Source organism: Phoxinus phoxinus (assembly GCF_949152265.1).
Source record: "Phoxinus phoxinus genome assembly, chromosome: 2".
In the NCBI taxonomy this organism is placed as follows: domain Eukaryota; kingdom Metazoa; phylum Chordata; class Actinopteri; order Cypriniformes; family Leuciscidae; genus Phoxinus; species Phoxinus phoxinus.
Window position 1 is genome coordinate 3,324,169 of NC_136877.1, and position 24,169 is coordinate 3,348,337.

At 40.4% G+C, this 24,169-nt stretch overlaps 2 protein-coding genes across 2 annotated transcripts; one reads left to right on the forward strand and one right to left on the reverse strand.

Moving 5' to 3' along the window:
* Positions 1-551: 551 nt before the first annotated feature.
* Positions 552-12,048, reverse strand: LOC306990947 (trace amine-associated receptor 7d). The gene is made up of 3 exons (XM_079598311.1): positions 11,690-12,048; positions 4,492-4,844; positions 552-3,236 (listed from the first exon to the last, which is right to left on the reverse strand). Exons 2-3 carry the CDS (start codon positions 4,688-4,690, stop codon positions 2,383-2,385), a joined length of 1,053 nt encoding a protein of 350 aa, XP_079454437.1. The 5' UTR covers positions 4,691-4,844; positions 11,690-12,048; the 3' UTR covers positions 552-2,382.
* A 6,213-nt stretch (positions 12,049-18,261) lies between these two features.
* On the forward strand, positions 18,262-23,622 carry hp (haptoglobin). Its single transcript, XM_079605146.1, has 4 exons — positions 18,262-18,485; positions 18,695-18,777; positions 20,621-20,904; positions 22,684-23,622. Exons 1-4 carry the CDS (start codon positions 18,478-18,480, stop codon positions 23,242-23,244), a joined length of 936 nt encoding a protein of 311 aa, XP_079461272.1. The 5' UTR covers positions 18,262-18,477; the 3' UTR covers positions 23,245-23,622.
* The last annotated feature ends 547 nt before the right edge of the window (positions 23,623-24,169 follow it).

The window sequence follows — 24,169 nt, forward strand, 5'->3', positions numbered from 1 at the left end:
TGTGGTATTTTTCTTTTATGCCAAAAATCATTAGGATATTAAGTAAAGATCATGTTCCATGAAGATATTTTGTACCGTAAATATATAAAACATGTATTTTTGTGAGTGAATGCAGCACAATCGTGAACATAAATGCACAACTTTAAAGGAGATTTTCTCAATATTTAGATTTTAGATTCCAGATTTTCAAATAGTCATATCTCGGCCAAATATTGTCCTATCCTAACAAACCACACATCAATGGAAAGTTTATTTATTCAGCTTTCAGATGATATATAAATCTCAATAAAAAAAAAATGGACCCATGTGACTGGTTTTGTGGTGCAGGGTCACATATGTTGGTGCAACTCTACTGGTGTTTCTCCATTGTAGAACCAGCCCATAGTGTTGTGCATTTAAATGTTTTTATCTACCTTTTGAATGTGAGAGACCAGTTTCAGCCCGAGGCGGTCGGTGCGGTTCTGCGGCTGAAGCTGTGAATATTTCAACAGAAAACTTTTAGCCCTGTCACCTACTATTATACACACTCACTGAACACACGGGACACATTTGCTTCAAATGGTTTATTGATTGCACTGATTATGTACTTCACAGTTTTATGAGTGCCCACTAGTTTTTACAAAAGTTGAATAGGCTACTTATTCACTTAGGCTATAATGTATTTTTGTACTTTTTTTTTTTTTTTTTTTTTTTAGAAATTAAAATCTGAAAGTGGAAAGAAAAATCCATAACACTGTATATAAAAAAAAAAGTACCTCAGCTCAGCTGTATTATTCAAGGTAACTATATAATAAAATGTTAAATATGACGAATCTGACTCACATAATTTGGTAGAAATAACTTTTTACAGAGCAGATAACTTTTTCATCTTAGAAAAAATTGTGAGTTGTTTCAATAAATCACATTCAAAAATGTCTCACAAACATATTTCACAAGTTTGTTGGACACACGAAACAATAATCGTTAAGGCATCTGTTGTCAAATGTACAACGGCACATAATAAGATGATGTGATAGTAGCTTATCTGTTGTAAATATACCCTGCCCTTAATAAAAAAATAAATAACTGCATGGATTTGCTAATAAAGACTATAATTCTCTGTAAAACATAATGACAACTGCCCAAATCCTTGGACTGATGCTCATTGTTGTCCCTGAACCGTTTGTGAAAGAGATCCTGAAAAACACACTATTAAATCTCTTGAGGCGAAAGTTACGGAGCGCCGCACATGACATATCGTGGCCATAAATTAACGATTTGTTATCAAGACTTAATACATCAGCACATTAGACTAATTTGTTCCCTCCTTTTAAGTAAATCGTATGCATGATAATAATAATAGCCTAATACGTTCCATCGCTTTACTAAATCGTCGCCATGTTGTGTTATTTTTTCCTCTGGTTTTATGCCAGGTTCAGACTAACGTTACACAATCAGCCCGATTTCGGCACGATCCGTTTGACGTAGGCTAGTTGTCATGGTGATTCATAAATGTCAATGGGCGTCGGGAATTCGCATTACTCGCATAAGTTGTGCTTTACATTTAAGTGGAATCCGTATGTTCGTTTGGCCAGAAGCTATTTTACTTTATAAAGTTTTAAATATGGATATTTTAATTACACAAACACATCGCGTCACTTCAGAAGGCCTTTATTAACCCCCCGAAGCCTGTGGAGTATATGACGGGTAGATGCACTTTTATGATGGACAGATGCACTTTTATGATGGATAGATGCACTTTTATGATGGATAGATGCACTTTTATGATGGACAGATGCACTTTTATGATGGATAGATGCACTTTTATGATGGATAGATGCACTTTTATGATGGACAGATGCACTTTTATGATGGATAAATGCACTTTTATTATGGATAGATGCACTTTTATGAAGGATAGATGCACTTTTATGACGGATAGATGCACTTTTATGATGGATAGATGCACTTTTATGATGTATAGATGCACTTTTATGATGGATAGATGCACTTTTATGACGGATAGATGCACTTTTATGATGTATAGATGCACTTTTATGATGTATAGATGCACTTTTTTGATGGATAGATGCACTTTTATGGACTTGAAAACAGAAACGTCATTCACTGCCATTATAAAGCTTGGAAGAGCCATGACATTTTTTTTTAATATAACTCTGATTGTGTTCGTCTGAAAGAAGAAAGACATATACACCTAGGATGACTTGAGGGTGAGTAATTCATGGGCTAATTAGACATGTTGGGTAAACTATCCCTTTAATAAGCAATGGGAATTCATTTTTAATTCGTGGCCTCGATATATATATATTGTCTGCTTGTCATGTGCGGCTTCGTAGAAAGAGGTACAGAAATTGAAGCCAGTGCCGTCCAGTGTCCATAACCTCAGCTTTTCTCTGAGTGAGGTTGCGCTCTGTCCCGCTGAAAGAGCAAGGTCAGCCCTTTCCTAAAACGGTGGTCCCGCACACTGTAAATAATCACATTGCAGCAACTATTGCCCGTCAGAATCCAAAATGCCACAAAGGAGAAGTTACACCAGGTGAATCCCACAACATTCCCCAGAACGAACACTGCGATAGGAGAGAATGAGGCTGTGAAGGCGAAGGTGAGGATCCCAATGGTTTTAGCGGCTTTGATATCAGAAAACGAGGGTCTGTGAGGACACCCACCGGCTCCCGTATCCGTGCCAAGACTTCCCTCGGAGAGCAGCTTACGTTTGCGGGAATAGCGGCGGATACTAGTGAAGGATAGGATGTTAACGGCTAACGTGCCTCCTAATAAACTGAAGTCGAAGGCCGGGAACAGCAGAAGGATGTTTGCGTCTGGAGGCAGCTGATTCTTGATCAGTAGCGGTGCGTAGTTGCACATTCGACTGCACTCGTTGTACTCCAGTGTGAAGCTGTTGCTCAGCATGAGCGGAGACATGGCTAGTAAAAAGCTGCCAGCCCAGGACAGGATGATTAGGAATAGGATACGATGGCGCGTCACAAGCGTGTCTTTATGCAACGGACGCAGGATCGCAACACTGCGCTCCATTGTCATCAGAAAGATGGTAGTGATCGAGACGAAGGTGCATCCAGCAAAAACTGGACCAATCAGCATGCAGGGTTGCCAAGATGCGGTCGAGATGCCCTGGTACCACGGCGGGGGGGCGCTGGTCACCATGAGAGAGATTTCGGTGTATACAGAGAATGGCACCACCCAGACTCCAACCATCATGTCTGCGATGGCCAGGGACACTGCAAGGCAAATATAGAAAATATTTCAGATTGCGTCATTCATTCATGTTCATCTCGGCTCGTCTCTGTGGAGTAAACGTCACAATGAGAGAGTTTCTCATTATTATGTGAAATTTAGTCATTATTATGAGAAATGTTCTCATTATTATGAGAAATGTTCTCATTATTATGTGAAATTTAGTCATTATTATGAGAAATGTTCTCATTATTATGTGAAATTTAGTCATTATTATGAGAAATGTTCTCATTATTATGTGAAATTTAGTCTTAATTATGAGAAAGTTGTGACATTATGACATTTTTTTATTCAAGAAAAAGTGCTTCCACAAACTTTGCAGTTCAATTTATTCATTTTCCCTTTGCTCTGAGGTGCAAAAATATTCTCCCAATATGGATTTAGTTTGAATAAATTATCATATCTGTACTGTACAATTAGGCTAATATGCAAACATATTGCTTACCCATTGTTTACAGAATACCCTGTTTTATTTCAGAAATATGTGAAGTAGTGTGCAGTGATAAATGTTTTGAACAGTAGTACGTTTGTAACAGTATATAACTGTAAGTTACAGTCTGTAACCTTATTATGTTGGATGTTTAATTAAGTGAGTTAACTGAGTAATTACTCTCAGATATGTATCACTTAATTTTTGCTTAAGTCACTTTAATCACCCAAAAAATTTTTTTTCCTTGAACAAAAATGTCTTCATGCCTTAAAATATCTTGAATGTACTCGACACCCTTGCCTCATTTAGTATGCACGGTTCTATGAATATGCAAATGAGCCCCGCCTCCACTCACTCACTCAGCTCAGAGATCCACTGGTTGACGATCACACGTTGATCTGATTGGTTACAAGGTAGTGTGTGACGTCAGAAACACCAGCGATTTCAAAGCGTGTTTTTGAGACTGTCTTTGGTTCACTGCAGTTTTAAGCAGCGACAATGCTGTCGACTTATGAACTTACACACGGTTTGTCTTGAAGCAGATTAATAACACCACATAGACACATAAACAACATTAAAAAGCTTGATGGACTTTAACCAAATTATTATTATTATTATTTATTTTTTTAGCAGTTTGGCCAAAAAATGTCAAGAAATTTCAAGTAAAAGGTTCATATTTCTTCTGATTAATCACACTGCAGTGAGGGATACGATACTGAAGAGAACAGACATTTGCATACTCTACAATCTGCGAACGTATAGCAGCATGCCGTCCTGACCATAATCTGTATGTAAATCATCGTGGTTACCTTTGAGGTATCCTTGTGGTGTTCGAGAATGCCGGGTCTGCATGAAAACAGTGAGTGTCACCACGTTTCCCACCACAATGGCGAAGGCCAGACTGACCATGAATATGACCGCTAATGTTCGGTTTATCAGTCCACAGCAACACACTGTGCAGAGAGGAGCCAACGTTTCTCCAGTCGCTGTCTGATTAGCGGTCTCCATTATCCCAAGTTGAGGTCCTGGTAGTCTGAGTACACCAAAGTTGGCCAATAGTGCAGTCTCGCTACGGTCTTCATGCCTTTAACAGGCACTGATATAGATGAGCTAGTCAAGTCAATGTTTTCGGTGGTTCTGTAGTTTGCAGTGAATTACAACCCTGTGAAAGAGCAGAGAAAACAGTTTGTAATTTTTTTTTTGAAGAGGTAGCCAAGTGCCTCACAATTTTTTCAACATTAACATTTTAATATATATAACATTATAGTCATTTTGGCCTTATAATTTTTTTTTGTTGAGGAGGAGGAGGAGGAGTAGGAGGTGGTGGAGGAGGAGGAGGTGGAGGAGGAGGAGGTGGAGGAGGTGGAGGTGGAGGAGGACGAGGAGGAGGTGGAGGAGGTGGAGGTGGAGGAGGTGGAGGAGGAGGTGGAGGAGAAGGAGGTGGAGGAGGAGGAGGAGGAGGAGGAGGAGATGGAGGAGGTGGAGGAGGAGGAGGACGAGGAGGAGGTGGAGGAGGAGGAGGTGGAGGAGGAGGAGGTGGAGGAGGTGGAGGAGAAGGAGGTGGAGGAGGAGGAGGAGATGGAGGAGGAGGAGGAGGAGGTGGAGGAGGAGGAGGAGGAGGTGGAGGAGGACGAGGACGAGGAGGACGAGGAGGAGGTGGAGGAGGAGGAGGAGGAGGAGATGGTGGAGGAGGTGGAGGAGGATGAGGAGGAGGAGATGGAGATGGAGGAGGAGGAGGAGGAGGAGATGGAGGTGGAGGAGGAGGAGGTGGAGGAGGAGGAGGAGGAGGTGGAGGAGGAGGTGGAGGAGGAGGAGGTGGAGGAGGAGGAGGAGGAGGAGGAGATGGAGGAGGTGGAGGAGGAGGAGGAGATCGAGGAGGAGGAGGAGGAGGAGATGGAGGAGGAGGAGGAGGAGGTGGAGGAGGAGGAGGAGGAGGAGGAGGTGGAGGAGGACGAGGACGAGGAGGACGAGGAGGAGGTGGAGGAGGAGGAGGAGGAGGAGATGGTGGAGGAGGTGGAGGAGGATGAGGAGGAGGAGATGGAGATGGAGGAGGAGGAGGAGGAGATGGTGGAGGAGGTGGAGGAGGACGAGGAGGAGGTGGAGGACGAGGAGGAGGTGGAGGAGGAGGGGGAGGAGGTGGAGGAGGAGGAGGAGGAGGAGGAGATGGTGGAGGAGGTGGAGGAGGAGGTGGAGGAGGAGGACGAGGAGGAGGTGGAGGAGGAGGAGGAGGTGGAGGAGGAGTTGGTGGAGGAGGAGGACGAGGAGGAGGTGGAGGAGGAGGAGGAGGAGGAGGAGGAGGAGGAGGTGGAGGAGGAGGAGGTGGAGGAGGAGGAGGAGGAGGAGGAGGAGGAGGAGGAGGTGGAGGAGGAGGAGGAGGAGGAGGAGGACGAGGAGGAGGAGGAGGAGGACGAGGAGGAGGAGGAGGAGATGGTGGAGGGGGAGGAGGAGGAGGAGGAGGAGGAGGAGGTGGAGGAGGAGGAGGTGGAGGAGGAGGAGGAGGAGGTGGAGGAGGAGGACGAGGAGGAGGTGGAGGAGGAGGAGGAGGAGGTGGAGGAGGAGGAGGAGGAGGAGATGGTGGAGGAGGAGGTGGAGGAGGAGGACGAGGTGGGGTAGTGCACTATAGGCCCCTGTGGCGCGGCCTAAGCTTTTGTCCTTGGCATTTTTTCCCCTTACATTACTTTTACTTTTATACTTTAAGTAGTTTTGAAACCAGTACTTTTACACTTACTGGAGTAAAAAGCTTGAGTTGATACTTCAACTTCTACAGAAGTCATTTTAAACCCCAGTATCTGCACTTCTACTTGAGTAATGAATGTGAATACTTTTGACACCTCTGGCAATTTGACACACAACATTATGAAGTACCGTGCAGCCTTTCAAATGTGCCGGGACAGTGACAAGCCTCTCGCTGGTCTCCTTGTTCGTGTCAGCTGGTCTCAGTCTCGTGACGGTGGCTCTGGACGAAAGCGCGCTGTGAAAACGCGTTGAGCTAGGCTAGTGCTTTTAGTCCCTCTCAGCTATTATAGTTTTTCAAGATGGCGGAACGACATGGACACGTCTTCGGCTTACCCGTCCAATGTAAATTAAGATAAGACATTCTTCACTTACGAGGATAAGTCCGATCATTGGCAGAGATCATTTTACTCCAATGAGGACATATTTATGAATAAAGTCATTGCTTTTAGCTAATAAAATACTTAGAAAACTACACAGTGTACATGTAAGAGTGTGGGTGATTAACAGTACAGAGTAACAGGAAGCAAAATAAATTTCATTCTTAATCAACATTCATGGATATGTGATATTTAGGACGGTGTTTGTGGCTGAAATATCAGTCTGTTGAGTCTTGTAGTTCTCACAGCATCTCTTTTGACTGATTTCAGTGCTTTTAAAATTAGACTCCAGCTCTCCGTGTACTTACTTAACTATTATGTGGGCATTAATATTGAAAGCTCTGCTGGGACTTTTTGGCAGTTATGACAGCATCTCAACTGGACACCAACACACACAGCCGAACTCCCACAGTCTCTCCCACTATCTGTCAAAAAAGTTTTGCATCTTTTACTACAAATGCATTTAGTAGGAAGTAGGCCAGGGTTTCTTCTAATGAATCCAACTGAGACATTGCATTGGCTTATTCATTATGAATTCGAGCTCTGAGATCAGAATCCAAACTAAAACGTAACTTACTAACTTATAGTTTATTTAACAGATTGCATTAGTTGAAACTTGGAAGTGGTCTAGTGATACTCTACCAAGCTAAAGGATAAAATTAAACTATTGCTCTCATATCTCTGCTTCAAAAACATAATAAGCTGCCTGTGTGTGTCTATCATACACCCGGCGCAATGCAGCGTCAAGCGCGACGCAAGTGTGTTTTGCTAGTTTCAGCCCGACACAGTTATCATTTTCATGTCCTGCGCCACGTTGTTTAAATAGCAAATGCATTTGCGCCCATGGGCTGCTGGTCTGAGAACGAGGTGTGTGTTCAGGCGCATTGTGTTGCTATTTTGAGGAACTGTAATAGACTGAGCCATTGACCGACTGAAACCTGCTCTAAAGTCAATACAATATATATTGTTATTTAAAGAGCGTGTTAGTAATGTGCGCCCATAGGCGGGTCCACAACGCGCGTACACTCTGCCTATTACACACACACTCTGCTTATTACACACACACTCTGCTTATTACACACACACTCTGCTTATTACACACACACACTCTGATTATTACACACACACTCTGCTTATTACACACACACACTCTGATTATTACACACACACTCTGCTTATTACACACACACACTCTGATTATTACACACACACTCTGCCTATTACACACACACTCTGCTTATTACACACACACTCTGCTTATTACACACACACACTCTGATTATTACACACACACTCTGCCTATTACACACACACTCTGCTTATTACACACACACTCTGCTTATTAAACACACAGGGACACACAGCAGCACACAAACATGCCAAATATTAAAAATAAAAGGATTACAATGGAAGAGGATTACAATAGTATTGTGTACATAAAGATATGGTGGAATCCGGCTTGTCCTGATGATCTGCTTGCTCACTTTTACCTCACTGAAACACACACACACACACACACACACACACACACACACACACACACACACACACACACACACACACACACACACACACACACACACACACACACACACACACACACACACACACACACACACACATCCGCTTGCGCTCTGGAGACGCGTTCGTCTTTCCACTATCAAATACCGTCTTGTCAATAGCGAATCCAATAGCGAATCCAGCACGAGCGCAACTGGCATTTAAAGGACCACTCCACTTTTTTTTTAAATAGGCTTATTTTCCAGCTCCTCTAGAGTTACACAGTTTTACCGTTGTCGAATCCATTCAGCCGATCTCCGGGTCTGGCGGTAGCACTTTTAGCATAGCTTAGCATAGATCATTGAATCTGATTAGACCGTTAGCATCTCTGTCAAAAAAATTACCAAAGAGTTTCGATATTTTTCCTATTTAACTCCTATTTAGTTACATCGTGTACTAAGACCGACAGAAAATGAAAAGTTAAATGGACTGCATTTATATAGCGCTTTCACAGACCCAATGGCCACCAAAGCGCTTTACATATTGCCTCACATTCACCCATTCACACACCGACGGCGGTGTCAGCCATACAAGGCGCCATCCAGCTCGTTGGGAGCAGCTGGGGTTAGGTGTCTTGCTCATGGACACCTCGACACTTGGTCAAGTGGAACCGAGGATTGAACCACCAACCTTTCAGTTTGTAGACAACCTACATGAACCACTGAGCCACTGCCGCCCAAAAAAGTTTGCCACTGCCGAAAAGTTGCGATGGTATCATTGTACCAGCAGCGCAATGATATTACAAACTTAGTGCCGGTCACGTTGGAAGTCACCGAGCTCGGGACTATTCTCAGGCGCAGTGTAATATCATTGCGCTGCTGTACGGCAGTTCCTCGATTATTACGCAGGAATGAGATTATAGTTCCTAGTCATATTGGCCTAGAAAATCACAACTTTTCATTTTCCTGTCGGTCTTAGTACACGATGTAACTACAGAAGAGTCAAGTTTTAAATAGAAAAAATATAGAAACTCTTTGGTCATTTTTTTGAGAGAGATGCTAACGGTCTAATCAGATTCAATGATCTATGCTAAGCTATGCTAAAAGTGCTCTCGCCAGACCCGGAGATTGGCTGAATGGATTAGAAAACGGTAAAACTGTGTAACTCTAGAGGAGTTGGAGAATGTTCATTTAAAGGGAATGGGAGATGAGACTCTGATTGGTTTAACGCACATAAATCCCAAAACACACCCGTTACTCATTAAGAGAATAGGGACAACCCTTTTAGACCATGCGCCGGGAGCGCCGACCATTTGTCCCGTCGTTAAACTAGCAAAAGTGGATTCGGACTCGCCGTAAGTGAACTTGCGTCCTGCGCTTTAGACCGTGTGCTCAGATCATTAAAATTGGGCCCTGAGAGTTCAGTATCATTCACATCACACATCTCTTGTTGCTCTCCAAATTCGTCTGTGCTTCTGGAAATGAAGAGGTAGTTTCTTCAGTTGTCAATCTCTCACGTATCAGAACTGCTTATGAACAGAAACATATTCGGCACACCAAACAGGGCCGCCAATCATATGATGCTGCTAACTATGCAAATAAATACACCGCATTACAAGAGAAATAGTTTTGACCAAAATTGAACATGAATCCATCACATCACAGAAGACAATCCCGTACGCAAGATCCCCAAACAGCCTCTTTGAAAAATTATTATAAACTTAAATCTCATTCAATACGGAAAACGTTTGAATAGGCCAACTGATTGATAGTTCAGTCTATATATATGTGTGTGCTGTTTGTATTTTATGCGTGTTGTTGTGTCATTAGCTTACCAACATACACTAGTAATGTCAAACCATTCGTATATGTATTGAAGTCAACTGGAGAAGTGAGTGATCGTGTGTGGATTTCCTTCTTCTCTGGATCGTTCCAAATGAAGCGTCACTTATGAAGCATTTAGGAAGACACTGAAGCAACTGGAACAGAGCCAGTCTGTCAACCAGAAGCAAATACATTGTGCATTAATTAAGTGACGGTGGAAGTGAGCTATAAACAAAAGGCATTCTTTAGTGTTGTGTAGCGGCAGCAAACGCCCTTATATGGTCCCTATATCCCAGCCGTCTAGCGGATTAATGGAGTGACCAGCACTGTGATTCTCACGGACACAGTGTGTGTGTGTGTGTGTGTGTGTGTGTGTGTGTGTGTGTGTGTGTGTGTGTGTGTGTGTGTGTGTGTGCGTGTGTGTGTGTGTGTTGTTTACACTATGTTTGGACCATGGTAAATATTATGGGGAGACACGTTGTATAACGTTGTCATTGTCAGTCAGTAAAAGTAATAATAATAATAAGTAAAAAGTAAAAATAAATCAAGCAACTGATACATCATATGTTAGTAAGGATTTGCATGCAGGTTTTATGTTCAATCTATTTATCAGGATCAGTGTTTATTTAACAGTTCATGTTAGTATTGTGTATTTACCATAGTAACAGGATATTCCAAAATATCACTTTATTTTCACTTATTTTGCCATTTTTTATATTTTTAATAACTGGTGGTTCATGCCAACTTTCTAACTTTTAAATACCTTTTATTCATCAGTGTTAGAGATATTATTAATGCGTATGTTCATTGGCCTATTTGTGTGTCAACTGTTTTTGTGAAATAAATTTGCTTGGTTTTTAAAAGCAAATGTATTTTATATGTATAATATTGTCAATTTATTGGTTTAGGACACAGGTGTACTGTCAAATTATCTTGTAATAACCACCAGGTCTATAATTACAAAAACAAATTATAATTGATAAAGAGAATAATGAAGAACAATTAAGAGAATAATTGAGATCTACAGTTAGTCTATATTCATCATCATGATATACTACGCATTACAGATTCATGCATTTTATTCTCAGTATACATGGAAACAATTGGAAAAAGTCACATTGCATAATGTCACAGCATCATCATTTGTTAATAAATAGCAAATATTTAAATATGTAATAGTTAAAACAGTTACTTCATCTCAGTTTTTTTCTTCTTCTTATGTGTGAAGCTTTAATAATCTCCTTAATATTGATTTAGGAGTTACATGGAGTATTTGTAATATAATTACACATTTCATTTTCACACTAGAGGAGCATTTAAAATGAAGATTATGAAGACTAATGTCATTAAAAATGGACAATGCATCTATGTTTACCTTAAAAAACGTGACCTTGTCCATTCAAGTGTAGGTTGAGCTTTATCAAAGATTTGCCATACAGGACTTTAGGGGTGTTTACTGGTTCATTCATGAACATTGAATTGTTCTTTTAATGAAGATTCCTTTAAATATTTGCAGATAAACATGCTATTTTTTTCGATCTACAACAGTCATCTTCATGCAAGGCTCTTACCTGTGTTTATATTCCTGAAACCTGTGTGGTAAAGAGTGAGGTAATAGCCTCTGTCGGCCAGTCTCGGTCCAGTACAGAGTCCCGTTTGAACCCGCAATCTCCCATCAGAAAACAGGACAATCTCTCATTCATACAGAAAAAAGCTTTGAAATAATTCTCTCTCTGTCAGATTTGTTATCCTCCATCATCCCCGGTTTTCCTCACCCTCCACGTTTTCTTCTTCCCACTCTTTATTGCAGTCTCTCGTTCCTTGTTGACCTAGTCTCTCTCTCTCTCTCTCTCTCTCTCTCTCTCTCTCTCTCTCTCTCTCTCTCTCTCTCTCTCTCTCTCTCTCATCCACCTTAAAAAAAGCTTGTGTGGCTCATAGGTCTCGTCTTACACACTTTCTACCCGTTACTCTTAAAACTACCCCTCCCATATTTTTCAGCAGCTTTATTCACCCTCTCCTCACTCACTTTTTTTCTTCCACTTCACTCATAAAATATGTATAGAAACAGGCACAAGCGCGCGCGCACACACACACACACACGCACGCACGCACGCACGCACACACACACACACAGCGCGGGTCTGCACTGAAGGTCTGGTATTGAAGATGCATTGAAAAATGAAAATGAAATGAAACCTTGAATGCAAGTGTGTTGAATGGATGTGCGTAAACCAGTGGCTTAATCACCAGATCGGGTTATTGTTTATTGTTTGTTGTGCTGATTATAATGGCCGTCAGCTTAACTAGTTTTATTCCTGAAGATACATCTGCCAGCACATTCATTAGAAGGTTAATGAAGCCTTCAAAATGACATTACTCACGGTCCACGGAACATTTGCGTATATTCATATTAATTGTAATATTTTGGAGGGATTTCTATATAGAACTGATTTTTCATTTTTCAGAAGAGTGCCGTTATGCATGCACACATGCCTCTACGATTATGGGCTGTTATGGGTGGGTGATTGCCAAGGCTATGCAGTTTGGGTTTCTTGGTATTTGCTAGATAAAAGTTGTTGCCACAGTTATTATGGGATGTAACTTAAAGCACAAAAATGCACCCAAAGTTACGTAGCCTAAATAACAGCAAACATATGTAGTGATTCTTGCAAGCAACATGCAGATATATTTTCCAAAAATCAGTTTATAGGATCTCACCATTTTCCATTTGAGATTTTTATGTGTACTTATCTGTAACTCTTCAAAAAGGTTAAATGAGGTCAAGGGTTCTTGACTTTTTTGCCCAAAATTTGGCACAATTTTAAGGACATTTAAAGACACATGCCTTAAATGATTGCATAATATGTTCAGCAGATTATTTCTTTCTTTCTTGTGATACGTATGTGGTTTGATAAAACAAAAAATGTAATTCAAATTAAAAATGAATTACTAAATGCATAAAATGGCGGATTGACCCTAAGAGGTTTTATTTACGAGACACCTGACAGAACCCTTTTATGATTCACTTTTTCTTCTAAGAGTGTGAGATGTCTGATGTCTGAGACTTATATTTTGTTGTTCAAGTGGCAAAAATATTTATTTGAATCTGAAAAAAAAAAACAGGGAACTTGGCTTCTTAGTCTTGGTCACTTAAGTCACGTAAAAATGTCTGAATTTCATTGCATTACATAAGAAATATCAAACTCAAGCCGTCCACATTATGCAGTCTAGAGACTGCTGCGTCTATATTAATCTGTGCTTGATATTGCTCAGTCTAATAGATTATGCAAATAGGATGGGAAACTTATTTAAATGTAATCGAGAGTATTCCTGGAGGACTTTTCTGCATATCTGAGTAATGGAAAGGGAAATATCCCACTTACAATATTCTCAAAAGATTAAATGAAAATGTACTAACTGACTATATTAGACTAGACATTAATATCATGAATGATTAAACCCTCTCCTCTCTGGAATCAGTGTCTTGCATCTGAAAATAAATGTAAACAAGACTGAAAAATATGACTGAATTTACCAGAGTATAATCTGAGGAGTTCAGTTTTCCTGTTAGCAAAATGTTAAGTATGAGCACATTCTGCCAATCCCAAAATAAACATGACTTCTGGCAAGCATTATTTAGGGGATTACACAACAGGTGCATTTCCACAAATCTGTCATCATGGAAGTGCAAAGAATAAACTTTTTTAACCCTCTGGTGCTCTTCGGAAAATTTTACTTTTACTTTTTCTTTTTTGTATCGAATTTTTTACTTAATTTTACTTCATCATTCACACACACACACACACACACACACACACACACACACACACACACACACACACACACACACACACACACACACACACACACACACACACACACACACACACACACACACACACACACACACACACACACACTAACCCGACTCCTAAACCTACCCGTCACAGGAAATATTCTGCATTTTTACATTTTTAATAAAGCATTGTTTCTTATGTTTTTTAAGCTATTTGAATTATGAGGACTCATGAACTGTCCTCATAAACCACGTTTAAGTTGTAATACACATTATTATACACATTTGTGTCCTCATAAATCACATAAACAAGCACACACACACACACACACACACACACACTTTGATTTTCTCGCAGTGTCAGAGTTTTGGAAAATATAAATTTTATATAAAAATTTAAAGACTTAATGACAAACTTTAACTTCTATAGCTTTTTAAACTTGTCTTTTTTTGAGTTGTTAAGTGTTGTCTTTACAAAGAGACCAGACTTAAGTCTTCCAAGATTCAGGACAGTTTAACGCTCAACAAGTGGTTAATAAATGGATACTGCATAAATATAACATCGGAACATAAAAATACACAATATTAAAAAATATATCATTTTGACTGCCACGTGAGCAGCACCAAAGGATTAAATTAATTAAACAGGTCAATTTTCCCCCCTTTATTATAGTATTATATATTTACACTTGAAAATGAAATGAAGTTTCAATGCAATTTTCACATTTTTTCGTGACTGAGATAGATAATAAGATTAATTAGCTGCATTTTACACATGGAAGAATTAACAATATAATATGTTGCTCTATAAAAGTAACCTTTCCCAACACTGAAAACGGATGATTTGAATTTTTTATATTTTGTCTCATAGGGTTGTTTTTCATAACCCGAGTCCTTCCCGGGAGCAGTGAGGTCTTCCACAGGAGCTGAAAGGTTATATTCTGAGTTTGGCTTCAGGCTAATGACGGCCATCGTGACCCACTTCCATCTCTAACACACTTGAGATGGTTCGGCTTCTGCATGTCATTAATAGTTCATAACATTTAAAACATTTGTGTTTTCTGCCCTAATCTCTCTGACCACGACTCTGCACTGCAGGACATCATACGAGTGATTATATGAGTAATTATTAAAACTGCTCATGTGGAACTGAAGCGAGTCTGTTTAAAGCCAGTTGTCTCCGTCCAGGCTGAAAATTAAGGTAAACATATTTTTTCCTAATTTTAGTATTAAACTGATTCTCTGAGCACCGTGGCTTCTGGCTTGAGAAATATGGGATACAATCTGCACTTCTATTAAAACGTTCTCATACATTATTGTTCCCTTTGCATTCTTGCACCTTTAATAAATTCAAGATGGATTTCATATTTAGAGCATTATATTTTTAATCATATTTATGTTAGATTCCCTTGTGATTGCCTGTGTTCCTGATCATTAGTTAATGGCACCCTGTTTATATACAAACACTGACAGGGACTTTGGATTACTGTAACTATATATTGTAAACACAGTACAGCTGGAACGGCTCAGGAATCAACAAACCAGGAGAAAACGGAAAACATCACATTTAAGATCAAAACCCACTGAGTTACAGTTTAATGTAAAACAAGAATCTACCAAGAATTGAGGAATTGGGGGTTATAAATACACAATGGAAAAGAGAAGCTATAGAAACCTAGGAAACAAATTAACAACATGGGGAATACACAGGAAGTGAAAATATCTATGACAGAGTAGACCAATCACAACAGACTGAGCCATTTGACCAATCAGAGCAGAGTAGACCAATCACAACAGACTGGGCCATCTGACCAATCAGAGCAGAGTAGACCAATCACAACAGACTGAGCCATTTGACCAATCAGAGCAGAGTAGACCAATCACAACAGACTGTGCCATCTGACCAATCAGAGCAGAGTAGACCAATCACAACAGACTGAGCCATCTGACCAATCAGAGCAGAGTAGACCAATCACAACAGACTGAGCCATCTGACCAATCAGAGCAGAGTAGACCAATCACAACAGACTGGGTCATCTGATCAATCAGAGGAGAGTAGACCGATCACAACAGACTGAGCCATCTGACCAATCAGAGTAGACCAATCACAACAGACTGAGCCATTTGACCAATCAGAGCAGAGTAGACCAATCACAACAGACTGTGCCATCTGACCAATCAGACCAGAGTAGACCAATCACAACAGACTAAGCAATCTGACCAATCAGAGCAAAGTAGACCAATCACAACAGACTGAGCCATCTGACCAATCAGAGCAGAGTAGACCATTCACAACAGACTGAGCCATTTGACCAATCAGAGTAGACCAATCACAACAGACTGAGCCATCTGACCAATCAGAGTAGACCAATCACAACAGACTGAGCCATCTGACCAATCAGAGCAGAGTAGACCAATCACAACAGACTGAGCCATTTGACCAATCAGAGTAGACCAATCACAACAGACTGAGCCATTTGACCAATCAGAGTAGACCAATCACAACAGACTGAGCCATCTGACCAATCAGAGCAGAGTAGACCAATCACAACAGACTGAGCCATTTGACCAATCAGAGTAGACCAATTACAACAGACTGAGCCATCTGACCAATCAGAGCAGAGTAGACCAATCACAACAGACTGAGCCATCTGACCAATCAGAGCAGAGGAAGCTCTCTGAAAGGCGGGGTTTAGAGAGACCGAAGCCTTTATTGAACTGTTTTAGACACTGTGAGAGAAGAGCTGAATCTCAATGTATATTTTGAGAATTTTAGTTTTCTTTCTACATTGGATGCATGTCACTGTTATAGCAGTTTTCAAAACAAGGAGCCTTTAAAATAACATAATAGGGGCACATTAAATTCGCAAGCATGAATCTCTATCTAGACATTGTAAAATGACGTTACAGCCAAAATGATATTTCAAACCCTTATTCAATGTGTTTTATAACTTTCTTTAACAATGCACATAGTGCTCTTTAAGTTTTAAAGAGCAAATCTAGGGAACGAGGTCAGTCAGAAATACCAAGCCTTTTAAACATTTAAGAAAGCTCTCAAGTTCAGAAATAGCCATCGGGGTGTTGCGAGTTATTTTTTGTTTTAAGGTCCGTTTTTTGTTTTTCATGGCCGGTTTCTCAAAATCAGTTTAGCATTGGCGTACCACGTTCATACATATAGTAACGAGTGAAGCTGTTACAACCGATCCCATAATCATTAAACAGGAGAAAATGCTCAAATTTATTAAAATTTGTTAAAATCCATTTACATAAAATTATTTTAAAAAATCAAATCAAATGATAACAACAGAATTTGAGTCGTCTACCATTGTAATTGTTCCACAAAAGACTGCCATGTTTTGCTTCTGGAGATTTCATGTGCTTAACTTTCATTAACTCTTTTTTATTGCAACACACGTTGCAAAATCCTGATGTTGGGGTTTGCAAAACTTGGACTTACTGGCACTGCCATTTGATTAATCGATATTTAAAGGAACACTTCACTTTTTTGGGGGAGATAGGCTCATTTTCCATCTCTCCTAGAGTTACACAGTTTTACCCTTTTCTAATCCATTCAGCCGATCTCCGGGTCTGGCGGACGGTAGCACTTTTAGCATAGCTTAGCATAAATCATTGAATCTGATTAGACCGTTAGCATCTCTCTCAAAAAAATGACCAAAGAGTTTCGATATTTTTCCTATTTAAAACTTGTCTCTTCTGTAGTTACATCGTGTGCTAAGGCCGACAGAAAATGAAAAGTTGTGATTTTCTAGGCCAATATGACTAGGAACTATGTAATAATCCTGCGTAATAATCAAGGAACTGCTGCCGTACTGCAGCGCAATGATATTACAAACTTAGTGCTGGTCACATTAGAAGTTACCGAGCTGGGGACCATTTTCAGGAGCTGCGTAATATCATTGCGCTGCTGTGCGGCAGTTCCTTGATTATTACGCAGGAATGAGATTATAGTTCCTAGTCATATTGGCCTAGAAAATCACAACTTTCTTTTTCTGTCGGTCTTAGTACACGATGTAACTACAGAAGAGTCAAGTTTTAAATAGGAAAAATATTGAAACTCTTTGGTCATTATTTTGACAGAGATGCTAACGCTCTAATCAGATTCAATGATCTATGCTAAGCTATGCTAAAAGTGCTACCGCCAGACCCAGAGATCGGCTGAATGGATTCGAAAACGGTAAAACTGTGTAACTCTGGGGGAGCTGGAAAATTAGCCTATTTCCAAATAAAGTGGAGTGTTCCTTTAACGCAAGATGTCCACCATTTTGCAAATACAATTATTTTTTGATGTGGGTTACAACATCACGAAAACAGTGCTATCTCTTGTTTAGATGCAACCTGATAAGTAGGTCATACAGACGGCCTGTTGACACGGGATAGTGTCAACATTCAAACACAGATAAATTTCCCCAATTATGTAAGCTGTGAGTTTGGATGTTTTTTTTTTTTTTTTTTTAGGGGGGGGGAACAGCTGTGCATATAAATGCAGAACCTCACTGACCACAAATTGATAAAAGACGGATCTGTTTCCAAAACGTTTTCATTATGAGGTGGTAAGTTTCTGTTTTGTTCCCTAAATTAAAAAAAAAAATGTTTAAAATACTGATGTGTGATCAAGTCTTGACTTGAAAGATATTTAAAAAAGCATCCCTAAATGTTTAGCAAATTTCATTTGCTATTTCACTGCAATGCATAATGCATTATTAATCTGTTCAAACAAGCCAGAGATTATTTCTCGTTGATGACCCTCTTTGGTCTCCAGGCTATCTGTGCTGCTCGTGGGCACTATTACTTGGCTGCCAGATGTGTCTCCTGCTTTGGACGGAGTCAGAGAGCATGTTTCGGGTAACAAACAACCTCCTCGTCAGACATGACCAATGCTCAGCGGCAGACAGCTACAGCTGTGAATCAGTGAAATGCTTTTAGAGAATTTAATGTCACACAAAAAACGCATTTTAAACCATCTTTGTATCATAGGCTATACTGAGTAACCACGTGTAGTTCATCACAATAACTACAGGATTGTGAAAATATCTTAGCAAGGACATAGCTAAATGTTATAGGGGAAGCATCCCTGATATGCTAATCATGTTAGCGTCTTGCTAAAAACACGATACACGTTAATCATGTTAGCACCTCGTTGAAACAAGACCCATATTCCTCTCAGACTATCACAGAGACACGGAGTGAGTTTTTTGACTCAAGGCAATGTAGGGGGCAGTGTAGTTACAACAACATGTAATGTCTCCAGAGTCTTAAGTTTGCTTATGAGCTGCGATTTCTCTCTCGCTAGTGTATTTTTTTATGATTCGATCATAAACTAGCGCATTATGTACCGTTTCACTAGCTGGTGAACGATCCCAGCTTCAGCGCCATCACTACGACACAAACCTTACGGCATTGATTACGGCATTTGTTCACACAGGGCGCGTTCCGGGACTGATAGGTCCCCATCCCGGCATCAATCCCGGGACGTGTTTGCGTTCACACAGAAGGCATCTAGCAATTTCCCGGCAATTTCCCGGGATCAACGCGTTGTGTTAAAAGGGAATTATGATATTCTGAGAGGGATATGGGTTTTGTTTCAACAAGGTGCAAACATGATTAACGTTTATCATGTTTTTAGCAACATCCAAACTCACAGAGTACATAATCAGGGAAATGTATCTGTGTTTGAATGTTGACATTAGCATGTCGCTAACATCATGCTAACACAATTAACATGTTAACATAATGCAAACACAATTATCATGTTTTGCTAACATCATGCTAAAATGATCAATATGTTGTTAGCAATAGCATGATACTTACAGGATTATCATGTCGTTAGCACGGTTTAACGCTTCACTAGATGTTGTTAGCATAATATGTTACCATATTTTTAACATGTTTTTGCTAACATTATTTATAGGTTGTTAACATTATGCTAGAATGATTACGCGGTTATCATTTCATTAGCATGTTTTAACGCTTCACTAGATGTTGTTTGCATGTTTATAATGTTTTAGCATGATGCTAGTATGTTTAACGTTATGCTAACAAAATATCACGTCGTTAGCATGTTTTAACATTTTGTTACCATGATGCTAACACATTTTGATTTGTTTATTTCATGTTTTAATAATTAGTTAGGATCTTTCAGAATGTTTTTACGCATAGCTAATCGCTATTAGCATGTAGCTATTCACTGATAGCATTTTTAGCATGTTGTAAGTTCTGTTTGCTAACTTGATTAATTGGTTGTTAACATGATGCTAGTATGTTTAACATCAGGCTAACAATTTATCACGTCGTTAGCATGTTTTAACGCACCATCAGATGTTGTTAGCATGTTTGCATGTTTTTAACATACTTAAGCATGCAGCTAGGCAATGATAACATGTGTAAAACAATGTTTACCATGATGCTAACACATTTTGACTTGTTTTTATTATGTTTGTATAATTAGTTAGGATTTTTCAGAATGTTTTAACATTCAACCCCTATGTTCATACAATTGGTGCATTCAAGTCATGTTGGAAAAATCGTATTTCCGAGTTGAACGCACCAGAGGTCGTGAACACAACTTCCCAACTCAACAAATCTAGCTATGAAGCATTCATTACATTTGGTGTTTTCTTAACATCTGTAGCATGAAATATACCATTGACAGCTGCTTAAAAAGATCTCATTCTCATATATTCTACAGCTCACAGGATTTCAGCCCTGCGTCCCAAACGGATGGTGGGGGGATCGCTGAACGCATCCGTCCCGTGGCAGGCTATGGTGTACCTCAGTGAAAACATACTAGATGGAGGTTTTGCTGGAGGAGCGCTGATAGCGGAGCGCTGGGTACTGACTGCCGGACGTAATCTATTTGTAAGAAAGAGTCGAAATCATACAAGAGGACAAGAACCATTAATCCCAAAAGTCTATCTTGGAATCAGCAAACTTTCTGATGCAAATGCTTCTTCTGAAGTAGCTGTGGAGAAGGTAAATATCCAAACCTGCTAAGCTAAATTTGCTAAATCATGATCTCCATATATTTTTTATATATTTACAAAGCATTAGTTAGCATGCTAACCGATTAGCATGTTAAGCTTACTTAGCTGCTAATGTCTCTTATGGTTAGTCCGATAGCTGAAGAGCAATATTAGAAAGTGGCATCAATGTTAAAAACGATTTTATCTGTGAAAAAACGATTGCAAAATAACGTTATGCGACTAAAACGTAATTTTTTCCTCTCGTAATAAGTCATTCCAAAAATCATGGCAACAGATGTTAGTAGGTTTATGTGTATCGCAGCCAACACACTAGCTATCATTTTTAATGGAAGGAGCAGTAGGCGTTTTATTCAAGCATTAATGGCACATATGAAGTGTTTCTCCGTCATTTCTGCTTCAAGAAATCTGATACATTTTGGCATTTCTTTGTTGTTTAGAATCCAGTACTCCCGTAATTCTTTTGTCTTTTACTGTAAATGTGAAAAAAGTGTTTCCATTGCAGGTTTGCGAAATATTTATTTTTCCAATTGCCTGAAAAACCACCTCATGCGAGCGTAAAAAAAATGTTTTTGCAATATGTTTTAGCAAAATTGACGTGTTTCCTTCGGGCGTATTTTCAATTCTCAATTTAAATTTGCACAATTTGAAGGGTAATAGAAATTGTGGCTAATGATATATGCTCCAGGACCAGGACTGAGAACCACTGATATATACCAAATTTTGTGCCAATATGCCAAAAAATATTAGCCTAGAAATCTAGACGCACCCTAGCGGCAGCAAATGTTATTTTGCAGCCAGTATCGTCTAGCAACTCTCCGTTGGCTTGCGAGCTGGAAAAACCAAACTCTAGTCAGGCCAATCACATCGTGTGTAGAGTCGGTGGGCGGGCTTAACATAATGACGGCAGAGTTGCGACGGTTCCCTGCTACTTGAAAACAGAGAAGATGGCGGCTGCTGCTGGCGAACAGCGGTCTTTTGAATCGGCTTTGGCTGCGACTCTGGAAGACTTGGAGTTAAGCTTTTCTTTGAGAAAAGAACAAAGAACGGCACTGAAGTCATTCTTTCTCTGACTACGTCACCTTCTTCGTTGCTCTGGTTGGTTGTAGCGCTATCCTAACGTCTGTCGCTAGAGCGCCTATTGAGACCAGAGGAGTGAGGTTTACTCGCACAGTGACTACTAGCCGGCCTCCGTTACACTCACCCCCCTAAACCTCACTCCCATCCGGGTCACGGCACCAATGTAACCCCTCCACCTGATTCCTACTCGCCCCGCTCTGTGTGGGCCTCGAACTCTGGTCTCCGGCGTGAGAGTCAGGCGTTCTAACAAGGAGGCTAAAGACTGCAGCCTATAGCGTATGTCGCTAGAGCACCTATTGAGACCAGAGGAGTGAGGTTTACTCGCACAACGACTACTAGCTGGCGTCCGTTACACTCACCCCCCTAAATCTCACTCCCATCCGGGTCACGGCACCAATGTAACCCCTCCACTCGGGTCCTACTCGCCCCGCTCTGTGCGGGCCTCGAACTCTGGTCTCCGGCGTGAGAGTCAACAAGGAGGCTAAAGAGCCTATAGCGTATGTCGCTAGAGCACCTATTGAGATCAGAGGAGTGAGGTTTATATATATATGGAAAATTCCTTCATATTTATACAGTACTTTGTGCCCTGTTTTTATGGACTTTTTTATAGTGTTCAGTTATGTCAAGAAAAGGATAAAGGAGATAATTGTTGCATGAGAGCATTGATTGTTGAAATGCATCTTTCCTGCAGGTGTTTTTGCATCCAGGCTTCCAGAACACATCCGACTGGGACGATGACCTCGCTCTGATCAAACTGAAGGAGCCAGTCAGATTTAAGGAGTCTATAATACCCATCCCGCTTCCAGAGATTGGCGATAACCAGGAAGAGAGGGAAGGAGAGAGAGGCATCATCGCTGGGTGGGGATGGGGGCGTCTTTTCACCCCTGCCCCAAAGCTGAAGTTTCTCGCTCTGCCCGTCCAGTCATGCAAGGGAAACTACCAGGCAAAGGTCCTCGCAAGCACACCAGTAGTGTCTGACACACAGTTCTGCACAGGACCAAGCAAGTACCAGGAAAACGTGTGCTTTGGTGACGCAGGGGGCGCTCTTGTGTTCCTGAACCCCAACACCAGTGCCGTCTATGCTGCGGGAATCCTCTCCTTTGACAAGGCTTGTTCTGTGGAAGAGCACGCGGTCTACACTAAGATTTCTGCCTACCTGCCCTGGATCCACAGCGTCATGAGAGGAGATTCACAGCAGTTTCCAGAGCGGCGTGCTTCAATTATAACTCACATGTTTTCACAACAACAGTAGGGGAGACCCGGGACAGTTGAAGCACTTTTCAGATAAATGTAATTTTCTAAGACAAGGTTACAGATCGATTTGTTTTTGTTTTTGTGATCAACAACTCACATATGTGTTCTCTTAGTATCATGTGTTATTCGGTACAAATATAGAATGAATTAAGTAAAAATTTACTTTGAACGGTAGTCGTGCTGCAACACAGGAGTGGGACGGACGAAACATAACAGTTTAAAGGGCAACTATTCATCTAATGCTTGTTTTTATGAACAATCCTTGACAAGTAACTTATGTACATATTGTTACAAACATAAATTGTAATGTATTTTAATTTAAAGGTTAATTTTAACCATTTTTGTTCTGTCGCCCAATAAACAGGCGATAAACCTATGCGCGTTTTGTGTAATCTTTCTAATAGGCTATTTTGATGAAGACAGACAAATCTGTTTACAATTCATTTTCTTACATTTCTTCCTTGAGTCATATTGAGTGTTTAGTTGAAAAGCCTTAAAGGATTATTTCACTTTAAAAAAAACTTTTGCTGATAATTTACTCACCCCGATGTCATCCAAGATGTCCATGTCTTTCTTTCTTCAGTCGAAAAGAAATGAATTGATGAACACATTTCTCCATATAATGGACGTCAATGGGCCCCAAACGGGTCAAGGTCCAGATGACAGTGTCAGCGCCGCTTCAACGGGCTTTAAACGACACCAGACGATGAATACGGGTCTTATCTAGCGAAACCATCGTCATTTCAAAAATAAATAAAAAAGTTTAAGTTTTATAAGCACAAATGCTCACCTTGCTCTGTTCTGTGATGTGCCTTCGTGACGTCACGTATTACGCAATTACGTTCACAGGACATCCCACATGAATGGTTTATTATTACCTGTGTGCATTTTCCATCTAGGCAAACATGAGAAAGCACATCACA

Excerpts from the sequence above, each read along its gene's own strand:
- hp (XM_079605146.1), top strand. Across the intron at positions 18,778-20,620 it reads AGTCAGAGAGCATGTTTCGG|CTCACAGGATTTCAGCCCTG; the intron begins GTAACAAACAAC and ends TATATTCTACAG. Across the intron at positions 20,905-22,683 it reads CTGAAGTAGCTGTGGAGAAG|GTGTTTTTGCATCCAGGCTT; the intron begins GTAAATATCCAA and ends TCTTTCCTGCAG.
- LOC306990947 (XM_079598311.1), bottom strand. The coding sequence starts at position 4,690 with ATGGAGACCGCTAATCAGACAGCGACTGGAGAAACGTTGGCTCCTCTC. Across the intron at positions 3,237-4,491 it reads ACCACAAGGATACCTCAAAG|TGTCCCTGGCCATCGCAGAC; the intron begins GTAACCACGATG and ends TTTGCCTTGCAG.